The sequence below is a fragment of the Lipotes vexillifer genome, unplaced genomic scaffold (assembly GCF_000442215.2).
Source record: "Lipotes vexillifer unplaced genomic scaffold, Lipotes_vexillifer_v1.1 scaffold1429, whole genome shotgun sequence".
NCBI lineage: Eukaryota > Metazoa > Chordata > Mammalia > Artiodactyla > Lipotidae > Lipotes > Lipotes vexillifer.
This window is the reverse complement of record NW_006787152.1, coordinates 521,962-539,859: the sequence shown is the minus strand read 5'-3', so window position 1 is coordinate 539,859 and position 17,898 is coordinate 521,962. Positions and strand designations below refer to the sequence as shown.

Genomic DNA, 17,898 nt, shown 5'->3' with positions numbered 1-17,898 from the left:
AAAAAAAAAAAAAAAAAAAAAAAAATGTCTTCTGCAATCCTAACCTGCAAATACCTGACTTTATTGCTTAAATGTGAAGTTATATAACTACTTAATTTCCTAATATAATGTCTCTATTTACAAAATGAAATTGTAAGGTATTTTTATTACAAACAATATCTATACCTTGGGCATGTTATCAATATAACCTGCATCCCTGATTCTTTACTGATCAAAAAGAAACGATAACTCCAGTGTAGCAACAGCAGGAAAAGGAGACCGAGAAGGCCCAGTGATGTGAACTCCAGCGAAGGAAATGCAGCTCCTTCTTCCCCCCTGACCCCCACCCCATCCCTGGAAGCTCTCGCCATGATGCTGTGCTAGGGTCCTGCAAGACTCAAAGGAAAAAACACAGAATCTGCCCTGAATTCAAAAATGTCACCTGGAGATGCTGTCACCGCTACCATCACCTCATCTCACTAAGGCCTCCCCGCCCCCGGTACTGCTGATCTAAACAAACATCCTCAGTGCTGGCTCCTCAATTTACCTTTGGATAAAGATTGATTAGGTCATCCCATGGAAGAGATTACCAGAAGTCTCCCTCTCCTCTATGGAAAGGCTCATCAGAAAGTAGAATCCCAACTGAACGCCTCCAGATAATCTTAAGATACATATAGCAGTGGCTCTCTCAAACTTGGCTGCCTAATCAGAATCACCTGGGAAGCTTCTAAAAGTCAATCCAAAAGCTCGGGCTGCGCGCCAAGAATACTTAGGCCTGACTCTCCAGGGCTGGTACCCTGGGCGGCAGCAGAAAAGCCTCCCAAGAGCTCCCAATGTGCAGCCAGGACTGAGGACCATTGTTTTGCATGTCCCTGATATATCCAGCAGTCAGGAGAGGGGGGGATCCCGCTCCAAGGGGCTGAAACTCAAGACACTACAGGGAACTGATGACAAAGACAACCATGTACCTAAATGAAGGACCTGAAAAACTTGAAACAAAATCAGCAGAGACCTTGTGAGTCAATTAAACCTCCCAAATTCAGCCGTTCAAGAGCAGTAGGTGGCTACAGGGCCCAAGCCCACTGCCTCAAGTGTGACTTGGAATTCGGTAAAAGCTTCTCACAGAAGAGAAAGATGCTTTTTGAAGGAAATTTCAGACCTCATACTTCTAGAAACACCGAATTCCAAGTTAAGTACTTGAGGGGAATGGCAAGCAAAATACTCGTCTTACTGTTCAATTATTAACTCTCCTTTTTTAAGATGTTGTTTTTGTTTTTACGATGAGCCCTTGCAATAAATGTGTGTACATTACATGCAAATACGATGTGACCCCAGTGTGGTGAAGAGCTCCTATAAGAAGGAGGGAAAGTAAGAAGCTGGGGTCAGCGACCGAAAGAATCTGTAGGCCTTGTACTTTTTTTCTAGAGATCACTGAATACAGAACCAAACGTTTTGAAAAGTTAGGCAGGGCTGTCCTTTGCCCTTGGGAAATTCTGTATGTAAATCATCCAAGCCGATTCTGCAGAACCTTTAAGGGGATAAGATTTCCTTTACCACACTACAGACCTAGAGTGAGAATTTCTCAAGTTGGGGACACTACAAACGGTAAAATATATGAAGATTTCCGTGAAATCATCACCAGGAAACACAAGATATAAGCTTAATTCAAATTTAGTAGTCCTGACACTGAGCAAACGCCTCTGTAGTATTTATTCAACAAGTCATAAATTCTAATACGTGCTCATGACATTCTTGAGAGACATAAAAATTAAGGCTTATCAACAGAGTGAGTGAATACATATGAATAATTTCTTTTAAGAAAAGTAGGCAATGTATGAGAAAATAATCTTCAAGGCTAAATCTTAATTGAAAAAACATGTTGGTTAAAACATGGTTAAAAACCGAAGGCTACTAAATTTCTGATAAATTTCCTTTCAAAATAGCCTGTCAAATAATAGGCAAAGATTTTCAACAACGTGGCTGACCAATAATCTTGCTAACATTTAAAATAAAACCCTCTAAAATCACTCTTAATTCCCTTCTACAGACTTTTAAGAAAGTGTCTAGCTCTGAAAAAAATCAAATAATGGAATAAGAAGTGAGGGAAGGACTGAAAAGAAAAGCTAATTAGGTTTGTTCATCCCTGACTTAACTAGTCAATTGTTTTAAATAAAGCAATACTTTGTAAAGAAGACATGGGCTTCCCTGGTGGTGACATGGGCTTCCCTGGTGGCACAGTGGTTAAGAATCCACCTGCCAATGCAGGGAACACGGGTTTGAGCCCTGGTCCGGGAAGATCCCACATGCTGTGTAGAAACTAAGCCCATGCACCACAACTACTGAGCCTGCACTCTAGAGCCCATGAGCCACAACTACTGAGCCCATGTGCCACAACTACTGAAGCCCATGCGCCTAGAGCCCATGCTCCACAACAAGAGAAGCTACCACAGTGAGAAGCCCGTGCACCGCAACAAAGAGTAGCCCCAGCTCGCTGCAACTAGAGAAAGCCCGTGCGCAGCAATGAAGACCCAATGCAGCCAAAAGTGAATAAATAAAATAAATTTTTTTAAAAAAGAAGACATAGGTCATGCTTCTTAAGTAATTACTTAAACTCCTAGAGCACTAATCATTTTATCATTTTATGACCTAAGAAGGGTACTCTGTTTTTTAGTTTCACATTTGGAATCAGGACTAGCCCACAGAGAAAATTATTCAGAAAATAATAAAGAAGAAATCGATCAAAATGACCTAAACAAAAAACAAACAGAAAAAAAGACCTAAACAATCAACAGAAGAAACAATGAGTTCATTTCTGGCTTTTGAACTTGCCCCAGTAATAACCTTCTATTTTCCAGTGCCATTTAATTTGTAAAGCACTTCCTTTTGCTCGTGTTGGCTTATGAAGTAGACAGAGCATGTGCTGTCTGCATTTAACAGACAAGGAAATGCGAGACCGGAGAGGTTACACGGCTTCCCCTAGGACTGAGTCAGCAAACTCCAGACCATGGACTAAATCCGCTCTTGGCCTTTTTTTGTTTGGCCCGTGAGTTAAGAATAATTTTCACATTTTGCAAACAGAGTTTATAAGCAAGCGTCACTCATTCATTTACGCGTTACCCATGCCTGGTTTTGTACAACAGCAGAGCTGAGTAACTGCAACAGAGACTGTATAGCCCTCAAAGCCGAAAATATTTCCTCTCTGGCCCTTTATAGAAAAAGTTTGCTGACTCCTGCCTGAGACCCACAGGTGAGCCATGAGCAGAGCCCAGATTTGGGGGAACCAATCCAGTGATCTTTCTACTCAACCTTTTGCCTCTCCTTAAGCCATGTCACTATGTGGTTCATCCCTGGCATATGTTTGAGGGATAAGAGGAAGTTTATGAAGCATGAATGAACGTACTTGAAGTAGAAAGAAGGAATTGAGAATGGAGCCAGAGACAGCAAATGAGGAGGAGACAGAGGTACTACTGACTCATTTCCTACTTTCACAGGTATGTGAAAGGAGAGGAATTCTGCTCATGGATGGACCATATCCAGAGTCTCACCCATTCTACATCATTTAGAGTATTTAAATGATGAGATTGGGGACCGTTTGAGTTGATATTTAGATCAGATTTGAGGCTTGGAGTTGATGCTGTTTTTAGGGTTAAATCTTTGGGGGATATTAGAATGGGGTGAATGTATTTTGCTTATAGGCTGGACATTCTTTGGGGGATTGGGGCAGAGAGCAGACTGTACTGGGTTGAATAGTGTTGCTTTGAAATTCATGAAAACTCCAAATCTCAGAAAGTAACTTTATTGGGAAATAGGGTCTTTGTAGATATAATCAAGCTATGATGAGGTCATACTGGATTAGGATGGGCTCTAACCCAATGACTGCTGTCCTCATGGGAAGAGGGAGGTTTGCACACCATGTGAGCACAGAGATACAGAGGGGAGAGCTCTGTGGGAAGACAGAGTCAGGGACTGCATGCAAGCATCTACAAGCCAAAGGACACCAAGGATTGCCAGCAACCATCAGAAACCAGGAGAGCAGCATGGAACAGAGCCTCCCTCAGAGCCTCCAGGTGGAACCAAGCCCCTTGATTTCAGACTTCCAGGCTTCAGAACTGTGAAGGAAGAAATCTCTGTTTTAAGCCACCAGTTTGAAGTGCTTTGTTACGGCAGCTGGGGGAAACTAATGCAGATTAGTGGGCAAGGGGACATGGCCTTGTGTGAAAGAATTCAGATCAAGAGAGCACAAGAAAGTGGTGCAATGTCAAACCCCATAAAACCTTTTTGTTTGAAATATAAACTCAGAGTTCTTCTAGAAGACCTTGAGGGAAAACCAAACAAAAACCCAGGGGCCTTGATTACTAAATCTGATCAGGTTTTTACAAACACATGTTGCCAAGATAAGCAGAACTGACTTATACTTGAGCCTTTTCTTCCCAATAGGCCTGTTTACAAATCTATCCCTAAATTCCAGTTAGTCACCCCACTATGACTGGGGAAACAAATGCCTTTTACAAAGGAGGAAAGTAGATTAACTAAAATTACCGCAAGGACGTTCCTGATATACCTCTTCTCTGAAATAATCCTAAATTTCCACAGATGACCTAATTTTTAAAATACTTTGTAAAGGGTGATTTCTTTCTTTAACTGCATGCATTCAAAAAGATATAATGTATATACTCAAAACCAATGTGTAAAGGAATCAGAGTCACTTGTAGAATCACCCAGTGGCTCAGGACGCACCTCTCATATTACTTGGCATCAGATATACTAAAGACTAATTCCCACCACTAACACCCTCCCCCCACCACCTGTCACACATGCACACACACATTTTTCAGCATAACACTGTTGAAGGTTGAAGCTGTGGGCAAGCTATATTCCTTCATTTCCTCAAGACTGCAAGGAAATGGTGCTAAAGACACAAGGTTGCAGTCACACTGTAAAGGTACGTCTAAAATTTGGTGCACGTTGAGTTTTCCTATGTAATCCAGTCACTGAGTAATAAAAAAATAATTAGATTGATTGCTCTGAAACTCTTTGTATAATGTACATGAACACAGATGCCACAAGTTCATGATAAAGTTGTCCCTGAGGTCCATACTCAAACCACTATTCTGGCATTTGAGCAGCTAAATTCTTTTCAGTTGAGCCACAAGAGAATCAGACAGAATTTTTCTCTTTATCATCATGTCATGATGTAACTTGGTATCAATTATTTTGAAGAAACTATCAGTTAGATTCTTAATGAACTTATACATAGTATTTTCCTATGGAGTTACATTCCAATACACCATAGAAAATATTATTTGTCTCCGCCTCCCACCCTCCTGCCTCATTATTTTCCTATAGTCTTAAACAGATATGTATTTTAAATCACCCATGGTGACAGGAAAGCAAATGGCAACTTCATACCATTATTTTATGAGAGCCCTCTGCTAGTTGAGACACAGCACTACCCTTCATAAATCATCACTTAGCTCCTAAGAAGGGCTATAGCTCCCAAAACAAACAAAGCCCGCTGACTTCTTTGAGTAGTCTGCAGGGCATTTTCCTGAGGCTGGGAATTCTTAAAAAGTTGGCCATTGTAAACCCAAGATCTCCACTGCTCCAAAGAAGAAATTAACCAGGTATCTGAGCTGAAAGAGGAGATGTATATGTATGTCTTCCTTTTCTCAGCATCTGAAAAAAGTCACCAGAATGACTACCCGCATTTCTGAATTGCTGCGCACTAGGCAGCACCACACTACCACTATGCTAGAGCTTCTGCAGAAATAAGACTGCAGCGCTGTTCCTAAATTCATCGCACTCCTCTGGAGTATCTCTACCCCGGAATCTGAGTTCAAGAGCTTCTTTTGGCCTCTGATGGAAGCGCGCAGTAAATCTTTTAGTTCAGATACATATGCTAACCAGAGGAGGATAGCATGCATTCACAAATGGGTCCAACACTCTTAAGCATGTTACCTTATTCTGTTCACACACGTACTGTATCCTCAGGGTATCCATGGCTCTGATCATGGCTTGCATGGCGGTGAATATGTTTTGATAAACTAGCTTCGTGAACCCCTTTCTGTCTTCGTCGCTGTAACCAGACCCATGGATGATTCTCATTTGCTTGATAAAGGTGCTTTTGCCACTTTCTCCAGTTCCTAATAAGACAAAACATGTGAAAAACGCAGTCAGCAGTCTTTAAAAGGAACAGGGTGAGAAAGAAAGTACCTCCTGGCAGCGTTGGCCAATATGAGGATTAGTAAATTGATGGCGGTGGATTTGGAAAGGGCCTGCCGAATGCTTATGCAAGTTGAGGCTGCAGTTAGTGCCATCCTAAACCCCTGGGCAGAGGGGTCCCCACCCTGGACCCTGTGCTTTAGAAGTCCACAAATATCTCTCACACACACACACACACACACACACAATTTATTAAGGGCACATGAGTGCCCATGTCACTTGGAGTAATCCTAAACATCAGCTCTTGTGACTAACACTGTTTAGGCCCCAGGGAACTGCTCCCCGACATCCCTTGCCCTATGACCTCGAAACAGTTGGCATCCGTGTCTGAAAGCCCCAAACATTCGAGGGTTTCCCCACTGCTAATACCAGCCACGGCAGCAATGGGGGCTGCTTCAGAGAGCTGGGAAGGTTTGAGCAGCAGAAACACCTGGATGTGAGAAAAGGCTAATTAACTTGTCAATTTCTTTCTTTCAAATACATGAATACAATGGATCCTAGCACAATGAAGCACCATCCCTAGCTGTACCAAATGTCTATATTCTTCCCCTTCCTCATATTCCAATTTGTAGTTCAGGAGGTCCTCCAAACTCACAACACTTGCACATGGCAGCCAAGGAACATTTTACAACATCAAACCATTCCTACTGCTCTTAAATTTGCACAGATGTCCAGATAATATGTGTGAAACATGATGCCAGGGCTTTACATTAATATTAGACTGAGATATTGTTTGAATAGACAGGAAAAGGTGCAGCGTAAGTGACAGACATTTGTGTGATGGAATTAAAATATTTTATTTCTAATATTTTTTGTGATAAAGATAATTTATCTAAGAGATCCCATTACCATGTTTGGAACATAATATACTGTATTTATGGTTCATTTTCAAATCCAAGTATTGCTTTAAAGAAGCTTTTTTAACAATTCAGGTTGATATGATCTCAGTAGGGCAAAGTTTCTTCAAATTGGAATTAATGAAAATGATCTCAGAACTAAAATGACTCAATAAAAGTTGGATTCTTCAAATGGGTGAACTGCATATATACGAATATATATACAATATATATTCAATATACCTGTTACAAAAAAGTCATCTAACAGCATTTCCATTAAAACACGAATTGTATGAAAATCTTAATTAAAATAATATAATTTGTGATTTTACTATAAAGGCAAAAAATTATGAAATAGGAAATGATGGATTAATTATAAAATATTTTATTACATATCCACATCTCATTGACCCAACAGAATACCCGGACAGTGCAGTTATAATTAAATTCAATCATCTTTGATACTTTGTTGGCTCTTAGTCATATTAAAAACCATAGTTGTACACACCTTTTTTGACATTTTAGTTATAAAGAGATGTGATAGAACATATTAAAAATGGTTTGTTGGCTTGATTATTGCCTGTAACCATTTAGACTTATGGGATGTGGGTCTCCGTCTGTACTCTTGCCGGGGGCCCTGTGAACATCAGGCCCCGGAGAAACATCTAGAGGACTCGAACAATTTTTCCAGGTGAATAATTGAGACAACCTTAGCATTTGATAAGATCTTTCCTTGTAAGAAAAAAAAAAAAATGTTCCTTCAGGTTCATCTTTTCAAAACACAAACCTGCTTTTCTATGTGTCTTCCCATCCTCAGCTCAAAACCCTCAATGGCCTCCCCTCAGCTCAGGAAGAAAGAAAACTCTACTGTGGCCAACAAGGCCGTGTGGTCTGGCCCCTCCGTCTTCGCCAGCCTCTTCTCACAACGCGCTTTCCTCCTCCCTCTGCACTCCAGCCACAATGGCCTCCTTGTTGTAGCCTTGGCTCATGCTTTGCACGGTCCTGGGATGGTCTCCCTTCACCCCTCTCACTGCTGCTTTTCACCTGGACTGGTCTGCCTGATGAGGTCGAGTCCCCATACTCTAGGTTCTCAGGGTACCATAAACTTCTGGTTGGAGCACCTGTTCCAGCTGCACTTTTGCCCATTAATGTCATTCTTCCTTGGACATATGCCTCCCTTACCAGCCTGTAAGTTTCGTAAGGGGAGACAGGGGCCATATTTGTTTTTATTCACACTGCCTCCCCTTGGGCCAGGTATAATGCCTTACACTTGGCACAAGCTTATTAAGCTTTTATAAAACTGTGATAAAATACACACAGCAAAATTTACCATCTTCATTATTTGTAGGTATACAGTTCAGAAGTGTTAAGTGTATTCACATTGTTGTGCAAACTCCAGAACCCTTTTCATCCTGCAGAATTGAAACTCCACACCCATTAAACAACTCCCCAGTCCTCCCTCCCCCCAGCCACCTTTCTACTTTCTGTATCTAAGAATCTGACCACTCTGGGTACCTGATATAAGGGGAATCACACAGCATTTGTCTTTTTGTGACTGGCTTATACCACTTAGCATAATACCCTCAAGGTTCATTCATGTTGTAGCCTGGGACAGCATTTCCTTCCTTTTTTTTTTTTTTTAAAGACCCTGATTATTTATTTATTTATTTATTTATTTTAATTAATTTATTTTTGTCTGCATTGGGTCTTTGCTGCACGCTGGCTTTCTCTAGTTGCAGTGAGCGGGGGCTACTCTTCATTACGATGCACGGGCTTCTCACTGCAGTGGCTTCTCTTGTTCTGGAGCACAGGCTCTAGGCGCGCAGGCTTCAGTAGTTGTGGCTCACGGGCTTAGTTTCTCCACAGCATGTGGGATCTTCCCGAACCAGGGATCAAACCTGTGTCCCCTGCATTGGCAGGCGGATTCTTAACCACTGCGCCACCAGGGAAGCCCTCCTTCCTTTTTTTTTTTTTTTTTTAACATCTTTATTGGAGTATAATTGCTTTACAATGGTGTGTTCGTTTCTGCTTTATAACAAAGTGAATCAGTTACACATATTCATATGTTCCCATATCTCTTCCCTCTTGCGTCTCCCTCCCTTCCACCCTCCCTATCCCACCCCTCTAGGTGGTCACAAAGCAACGAGCTGATCTCCCTGTGCTATGCGGCTGCTTCCCACTAGCTATCTATTTTACGGTTGGTAGTGTATATATGTCAATGCCACTCTCTCACTTTGTCACAACTTCCCCTTCCCCCTCCCCATATCCTCAAGTCCATTCTCTAGTAGGTCTGTGTCTTTATTCCCGTCTTACCCCTAGGTCCATCATCGGATGAATGGATAAAGAAGATGTGGCACATATATACAATGGAATATTCCTCCTTCCTTTTAAAATCTTGAATAATATTATTGAATTGAAAGTATTTTTTGAATACATGATAGTGATAAGGAACTCATCCAATCTCAGCTGCCTTCACTATCCACAAATAGGAAGAGAGGTGGCTCATCCTCTCTCAACCACCCAGTGTGCTATGTGGGTAGCAGTGACCTTAACCATGGCAGGAACCACCATGAAAATGGCCAAGCAGGAGCCTTATCCTGATTCTCTGTGACCCTTTCCTGGTTACTCCCCAGTCCTGGGAGTGTTAGAGAGTCACACTGTGCCTGGTACTCTACACACATTATTTCCTTTGATCCTCACAACCAACCCACGAGGTATGAACTATTACCGTCATCTTTATCATACAGATGAGAAACCTGGGGCTCATACTGTTCAGTGATCTCTGCAAGTGCACACTGTCAGCAAGAGAAAGAGGGGATTTACTCAATCAGACTCTAATGCAGACTCTACTATCAGAGAAGAACATTGGGATCATGACCAAATGGACTTAGTCACACTGATCTAATGAGGACAGATGGGAAGTTCACAGCCGCACACTGAACCCTAAGCCCAGGCACACCCACCATCTTGCAGGCGCACACTGTTGGGGCATGAAGAGGAACCTCCCGACAGGTGAGTGTCCTCACAACCTCACAAGCCTCCCTGTTGCCTTACTTCTACCTCCAGAGATGGGAAAGGTGGGTGCCGTCTTCCCAGGTCAGAGATGAGGAAACTGTGAGTCAGCAAACAGGGCAAAGCTGATGCAAATTCAGAGCTGCGGCTAGCAACCGGGCTGCTAAAGCCTTAGCCTTCAAGGTTCAACACAAATAACACCCCCCTAAAGGAATTTTCTTCCCCTTCATCCCCCCAACAGTTAGGCTTGCCTCCTTTAAGCTCTCAAAGTGCCTGTGGACACCCCAGTGGGGCCCATCCCCTAACTGCTTGTTTGCAGATATGTCTCTTGCTACACCCTAAGTCCAGGAAGGGTAAGGCTTGGGAGTCACGCATTTGGGTACCACGAACACTGTGCCTGCCATATAGTGAGCTCTCAAAAAATAACTAAATGGAGGAATGAATAGAACAAACATGAGAAGTCAGTTTTCCCCCATTGGTCTGATATCACAGACAACTGCAGAAACGTGAGATATGAACTGTTGAAAGATGATTGTGATGAGACCAGTTTCATGATGACTCTTGGCTGCCAAGACCTCGTGTGTTAACTGAGGACGTGTGGGAAGATCCTATACGGTCAGAGCTTGGTCTAGAATCCTGAATCAGATTACATCTCTGCTCTTGCAGAATCCTGGGGTTCCCTGCATCTCTTCTATGATGCTGCCACGCTTGCTTCTATTCCACCCCAGCAAGGTTGACCTTGGGTACAGTGCTACCTTATCCTAAGTGAAGGTTAATACTTCCACATTCTACATACCACAAAGCTAAGGTGAACGGAGAGATTATGTAATTATCACGAAGCACCTGGGATTTGGGCCCTGTTAAGCCAGAAAAATCATCAAGACTCACCCCAAAGTTCTATACCCAAGGCAGAGAATCTTTTGCATTATAAAGACCATTCACTTACAAAAGGTTAAAGCCAACCCCACCAGCAGCCCCAAACACAGAAACATGTTTAAAAAGTCATTGATTTTGCTTTTGGACATGGAAGATTTTGAAAAGAAAAGCTTAGAAATGATTTTAACGATTAATAAAAAGATGATATAAATGTACTTGATCAATACCAATATTTTAAAACGTTCTTCAATTCTACTAATATATTGTGGTTATTTGAAGAATAAAAAACCAAACATAGGGCAAAAAAAGTACAGGTTAAAGGCAAAGAAAGATTGAAAGACATACACCACCTGGGGCTGAGGGCAAGCCGAGCAAAGAAACTCAGTGGGCTGGGGGTAGGGGTGACGGATCCTCTCCCTCTCATTTAAGCCTCAACACAACCTGGTTAGTATCTTCTTTTTCCAGAAGGGAAACTGAATATCAAAAAGATTAGATAGTTTATTTAATCTCTGTCCAAGGTCAAAGTCTGTCCAAGGTGACTCAGCTTGGAAGTGTTTGTTGAGTCTTGGGTCTAAATCTAGGTCTCTGTTGGTACATGCACTTCCCATGATAACACCATGTGCTAGTTTTACACTGAGTGTTTCGCCCAATAAATGGCCGAGTCACACCCTTCTATCAGCTAAGCACTGTCTTCACCTGGTTCTGAGACTCCAGCACTTGGAACTTTATCTTTAATTCTTCAGAGCTCTGCTCTAAATGAGACAGTTCCAACAGCAGATGGGGGCTGAGGTGGGAGAGGGGGTAGAAACATGAGACGTAAGTCAGTCTCTGCAATGACAGCTGTGACCAGGACTAGAGGGACCAGTAAACTCAAGCTAAGGATCTGAGCTGAGTTTCTGTCTGGATGATCTGTCCATTGATGTAAGTGGGTTGTTAAAGTCCCCCACTCCTATTGTGTTACTGTCAATTTCTCCTTTTATTATCTGTTAATATTTGCCTTATATATTGAGGTGCTCCTATGTTGGGTGCATACATATTTACAATTGTTATATCTTCTTGGATTGATCCCTTGATCATTATGTAACAGTCTTTTTTTTTTTAAAACATGATTTATTTATTTATTTTTGGCCGCGTTGGGTCTTTGTCGTTGCATGCGGGCTTTCTCTCGTTGTGGCGAGCAGGGGCCACTCTTCATGGCAGTGTGTGGGCTTCTCATTGCTGTGGCTTTTCTTGTTGCAGAGCATGGCCTCTAGGCCCACAGGCTTCCACAGTTGTGGCATGTGGGCTCAGTAGTTGTGGTGCACAGGCTTAGTTGCGCTGCGGAATGTGGGATCTTCCCAGACCAGGGATCGAACCCGTGTCCCCTGCATTGGCAGGGGGATTCTTAACCGCTGCGCCACCAGGGAAGTCCCAACAGTCTTTATTTTAAAGTCTATTTTGTCTGATATGAGTATTGCTACTCAGCTTTCTTTTGATTTCCATTTGCATGGAATACCTTTTTCCATCCCCTCACTTTCAGGCTGTATGTGTCTCTAGATCTGAAGTGAGTTCGTATAGGCAGCATATGTGCGGGTCTTGTTTTTGTATCCTCACTTCTTCTAAACAGAAACTCAACGCTCAGACATTGAGCACAACCGTTCATTTATTCCACACAAAAGAAAAATCTAAATGATACGATTTTTAGAACGAAAATTATTGGTGATTGGAAGATTAGGTGACTTAGCTTTGACATCCCTCCTGACTGCGTATTAGAATGTGTGGTTTGGGCCAGTCAGTAGCACAGGTCCACTCTGCTTTGTTTCTTATCTCTTTGTGAGAACTTTCTCACTGGCTCTTCCACAAAATCAACATGCTGGTGGACGGCACCTCCACAGCCTCTGCAGATAGCAGGAGAACTGAGCCCTCACTCTGGGAGCAGCAGGGAGGGGGGAGCCGTGGCTTGGAAGGCGAACTTTGGTATCAAGCGGCCAAGAGATTTAATCAGATGAGACAAAGGGGGGCAGGGCAGGGAAACACAGGCCAGAAGGACTTTTGCTCCTGGACCCAATGCTATTAAAATACAGGGCAGAGAAAGGAGTAAAATTACAATTCCATCTCGAGGTTCTGTTCCAAATATAAATAAGGGAAACGTCTCTTCTCCTCTAGTTAGTTTTTGCTTCACTGTTTTCATACTTGGAGGAAAGAAAACCAACGATGGGTTATAAGTACTTTAAAACTTTCGTTATCATTAAGAGCCTACTAGTTTCAGGTTCTTATTTATCGTCATCCTACTACAAATGTGTTCTGTAATAAAATCAGGGGGTAACCTCTGAGTAAGGCAACCTGGTTGTAACAGAGATTCCTCCGAGGGCCTGGTTCGCCTTCCCTGCTTTTGTGCCCGCTGACCTCCAGGCAGGAGACCAACCTGCCTCTCACTAAGCCTCTCGTATTCCCCTGAGTCTCTCACTGCAATGCTCTGTCGGGATCCTGTGCCTCCCCTCACCTTAAATACTTCCTTTTCCAGCATGCATGCTCAGCAAGTGGTTAATCTGCACTTACGTGGCTTGCTACTCGGGCATGGTTGGCACACATGGATAACCTGTGTTCTATTTAAGTGAAAGCTCACCTCCGCAGGCTTCCTGTGTCCGTGGGTGGTGGGCGTGCACTCTGCAGGGCTGGGAGCTTTCCTCCAGGATGCTTGTTCTTGGCATTCACTTACCCGTGTTTCCCCAAACTCCATTATTTCCGTACTTACATTGTTATTTTTATCATATCCATGTACCATCTGCATGATTATATAATATTAAAAATTCTTAATTTAAATAAGCTTCTTATGTAAGGAAACATGAATGTTACGAGTAAAAAACCAGTATCATTTGCCATGGGTAATCAAATTAAATATCTGATTAATTAAATATTATCATAAGACTTTGGTGATATTCCAGCTACAAACATCTGGTCTATCCCCCAGTGATCTGGGTATTTCGTCTTGGTGTGTATTATGTGAAATGTACTCTTTTACTGTCCATCCTTAAAGAAGCTTTCCCCCTCTTTCTCTTGAGAGGCTTCTGAAATTCTACCCATGAACCTCACACACATACAAAAAAACTGAGGGTTGAAACTGATGTAACTAAAAAGGGGTCAGAAAAATGCCTTAGCACTAAAATTCTAAACTCTGAGATTTGAGAAAGCAGTCTGAGGTTCGAGTTTCAGCTTAACACTCAGAAAGACCCATGGGGAGGAAAAAAAAAGTTGCTTTTTAGAAGCCAGGAGAGAACAGAGGCCAAAGCAAAAAGGCCTTTCCAAGTGATAAACCAAGCATATCTAAACAGAAAGCCAATTGTTCTAAAGTTTACCTATAATCTTTAGTCAAGACCGCCTCCCTGAGAGTCAAAGGGAGGAGCTGATAAAGCTTCTCAGATGGGCAAAGCCAACTCCAATAGTCTGTGATGTTTTCTGAAACCATCTGGGAGAAGCCATTGTGTTTCAGCTCAGTTTTACCGAAGACGATGTACGTAAACAGAACAGAAATGGGGACACAATTCTGTATGTTGGTGTAAATGACTTATGAGACCAACGGGCAGAAGAAGGTATGGACACATTCTGTTGTGACTGGCAGGTTGGCTCTATGGGGCCTTATTTCTCTCGTTTCCTCGTGTCTTTGGAGCCTAAGACAGAGCACATAGTAGGAGCCTAATAAATATCTGTGCTTCGGTATTCATTGACTAAGACAACAAGGATGATCACGGTCTGGGAAAGCAATGGGAAGAGGGTTTGCCTGGCCAAGAGAGGACTCAGGACTAAATGGACGAGTCTGTTGAGTGGCAAAGCAGCCTCACACAGGAGCAGGCGCACTGCCACTTGCCCTTTCCAATGAGGACACGCGGGGCCCAGGGCCAGCCACACAGGGAGGCTCATGTTCTGTATCAGAGTTTCCTGGTAGTTGGGTACATGAGTTAGGAAAATGCCTTTTGGAATCTTTAAGCAGGAGAGGTCCTTAGTAGCAAAGAGGGTGGCCCGGAGGAGAATGCGTGGATTTGGGGGCACTCTGCTTGGTCCCCTATAACTCACAGCTGACCTTGGGCAGCAGCCACCCCAGGTGGCGGGAGTTTCTGCACCTGTGAGTGCTGCAATCCTGGTACTTGTTATTCTAAAGATACTGGTTCATGAGAGAATCTGGCTAACATTGGGGAAAATTCCAAATGATCCCTTACTGCTATGGTGAGAATGTTTGTGTCCCCCCAACCCCATAAGGCTGAGAACCTTATGCCCAAAGAGATGGCATTAGGGGGGCCTTTGGAAGGTGATTAGGTCATGAGAGTGGAGCCCTCATGAATGACATTAGCACCCTTATAAAGAGAACCCAGAGAGCTCCCTTGCCCCTTCTACCATATGAGGCCACCAGGAGACGTCTGCAGTCTGGAGACCAGCTCTCATCAGAACTCAACCTTAATGACACCCAGAACTTCAACTCCCAGCCTCCAGACTGTGAGAAACACACCTCTGTTGTGTATGAGCTACCCAGTCTGTGGTATTTCATAGCAGCCTAAGTGAACTAAGACATCTACCCAAGTGCAATCCAATGGAGGGAGGGATACTCAATAAAAATGCAGGTTCCTGGGCTCCTCCTCAGTTCAAGTCTGACTCACCCTTGCAGGAGCCTGGCATTATGCATTCTAACCAGAGCGCCAAGGGTTTTGATGCACCCGGTCCATGGACTGGTTGGGAAGCACTTCTCCAGGCTGTCCCAAGAGGAACCTCTACTAATGTAATCTACCTGGGACTGGAATGCTCACATTTTTACATCATGTTCAGTTTAGCCAATGGGATTTTATACCAAGCTCCAATTTCATTTCTGCATGAATAAAATATCTCTGTGGGAGCTCTGTTTTTCAGTTTCCAGAGAGGAAACATTTTGAAGGTGCCATAAAGATTCACTTATTCAAATCAGTCCTCCCCAATCCCCATATCACCATCACAATCATGTCATCTTCCCCAGCCTCTGCTCTTGCAAACAGAAAAGGTGTTATTTTTCACCATAAAAGGAGAAGTGGCAATGTCCTAGGCATCACAGAACTGGAAACAACTGGACACAGAGTTCATGGCTGCTGTCTCAACAAAAGAGGTAAGTACAAGTCTTTTGAAACAAAAAGGAAAAGCTGAAAGAACTTAAGTGATGAGGCTCAATAGACAGTTTGAGATTTTTTTTTAAAAAAAGAAGCCAACACTAAAACAATGGAGCAGAATTCAAGATGCTGTATCATATTTTATAGTCTTTTTGTTTCATTAATCTACAAAATCATTTGTATTGACTCACCAAGAAAAGCAGCAATGCCAAGTATTTCCTGCCACTTTCTGTCTTTGGGCCTCATTTTGATCAAGATGGTATTTTCAAGTCCAAACTTGATTTCTGAGCAGTTCTTATATCAGGCAAAGCCAAAAGATCATGCTAACAATTTTCAATCACAAAGATTTTTTGAATAAATGTTTTTCTAATTCGAAATATCAAACATAATGTACTTCTCATATTTGCCACAAGTGCATTTAAACGTTCAAATGCAAGGAGACAGCAAGGTTACTTTTTACTCTAAATTAATTTGAGCTATTTACCTACACAACCAAATTTCTATAATTTGTTAGAAATGTGGTATTCGTAAAAAATTCAATACAAATATTCAGTTTAGAATTAACTGCTTTATGTCAGGAAACGGTTGTCATTAATTGACATGCATCTCTTGTATGTAGTCAACATGATCCAGAGATCTTTGTTACTAGCCAGACATTCTAACTGACCCTTCCACAAAGAGTTACACAATTTTGCTTGTTCTGTGTCAATAGCTCGTCTGTATAAGTTTCCGGAAAAGTAACAAAATATACAGAATCTTAAGAAACAAATGCCTGTTAGTGACAAAACTCTATTTTGGAAAATGCTGAGGACGTCAATTACTTTTCCCTAAAAGTGAATAAACCACACAAAGGATAGGGAGGAACCTATTCAAATAATCTCCGTGGTTTACAGCTAAAATATTAGCAATCCCATTAGAAGTAAAACTCATTTCACTTACAAGGAGGGTCAAGAGATCACTTTCTGCTCTATGACTCTAACTCATAATTGTTTTATTTTTAAAAAAGACAAATTGTAAGTATTTTCATAAATGATTTTAGAATCTTCCACAGTTCACTGCTCTTCCTGAAAACTGACATTTCCCTCATTCTTACAGAAACGTTTACCAAGAAATCATACCACCACGGCGCTGATAAGACTTCAGCCTCTCAACCTTTGAAAGGATATGAGGAATCATATAACCCCAGCATGGTCAACACAGGGAGGAGTCTAAAGTCAGAACTTGTTCCTTCACAAGTTATGATTGTCTAAAAGCTGAATTTTTGCTCATGCTTTTTTCAAAAGAATAGGAGGAAGGATAGAGCAAAGACAAAAATTACTTAAAGGAAAAGAGGAAGCTCTAAAAAGATAGGATGGACTTAAAAATCTGCAAACTTCAATAAGGGCAGGCAAGGAGACAAGATATCTATTTCGAAATACTAAAGCATCTTGCTGAAATACGGGGAGTATCTGACCCACCCTTCTATCCATCCTCCTCCACTCCAAAGATAAATTTAAATGAAAATAAGTTAAATTGTAGTTAAACAAAAGTAGACACTAGTGCAATTAAATGCAGGTTCAGGTTAAGAATGAAAGCACAGAGAATTCCAAAACCGTGTGACTTTCAAAGTACCACGCACTATCATCCACTTTGGATGGTTTTTCAAAAAAATTGTTCTCTTGAAGTCCTTCTCACCATTCTGGCAGAATATGAAATGAGTTTTATTCAGATTTAAGTACAGTAAACCCCTCCGCCCCCATCCATGGTTTGAATTTCTGCAGTTTCAGTTACCTGGGGTCAACCGTGGTCTGAAAATATTAAATGGAAAATTCCAGAAATAAATAATTCTTAAGTTTTAAATTGCACACCCTTCTGAGTAGCATAATGAA

At 42.0% G+C, this 17,898-nt stretch overlaps 1 protein-coding gene across 1 annotated transcript in view; it reads right to left on the bottom strand.

Annotated features, from left to right (window-relative positions):
- Positions 1-17,898, bottom strand: part of GNA14 (G protein subunit alpha 14) — a 202,257-nt gene that overhangs the window by 88,995 nt on the left and 95,364 nt on the right. Inside the window, exon 2 of the mRNA XM_007459887.1 lies at positions 5,938-6,122. Coding sequence (XP_007459949.1) covers positions 5,938-6,122 — 185 coding nt within the window. The remainder of the gene's footprint in view (positions 1-5,937; positions 6,123-17,898) is intronic.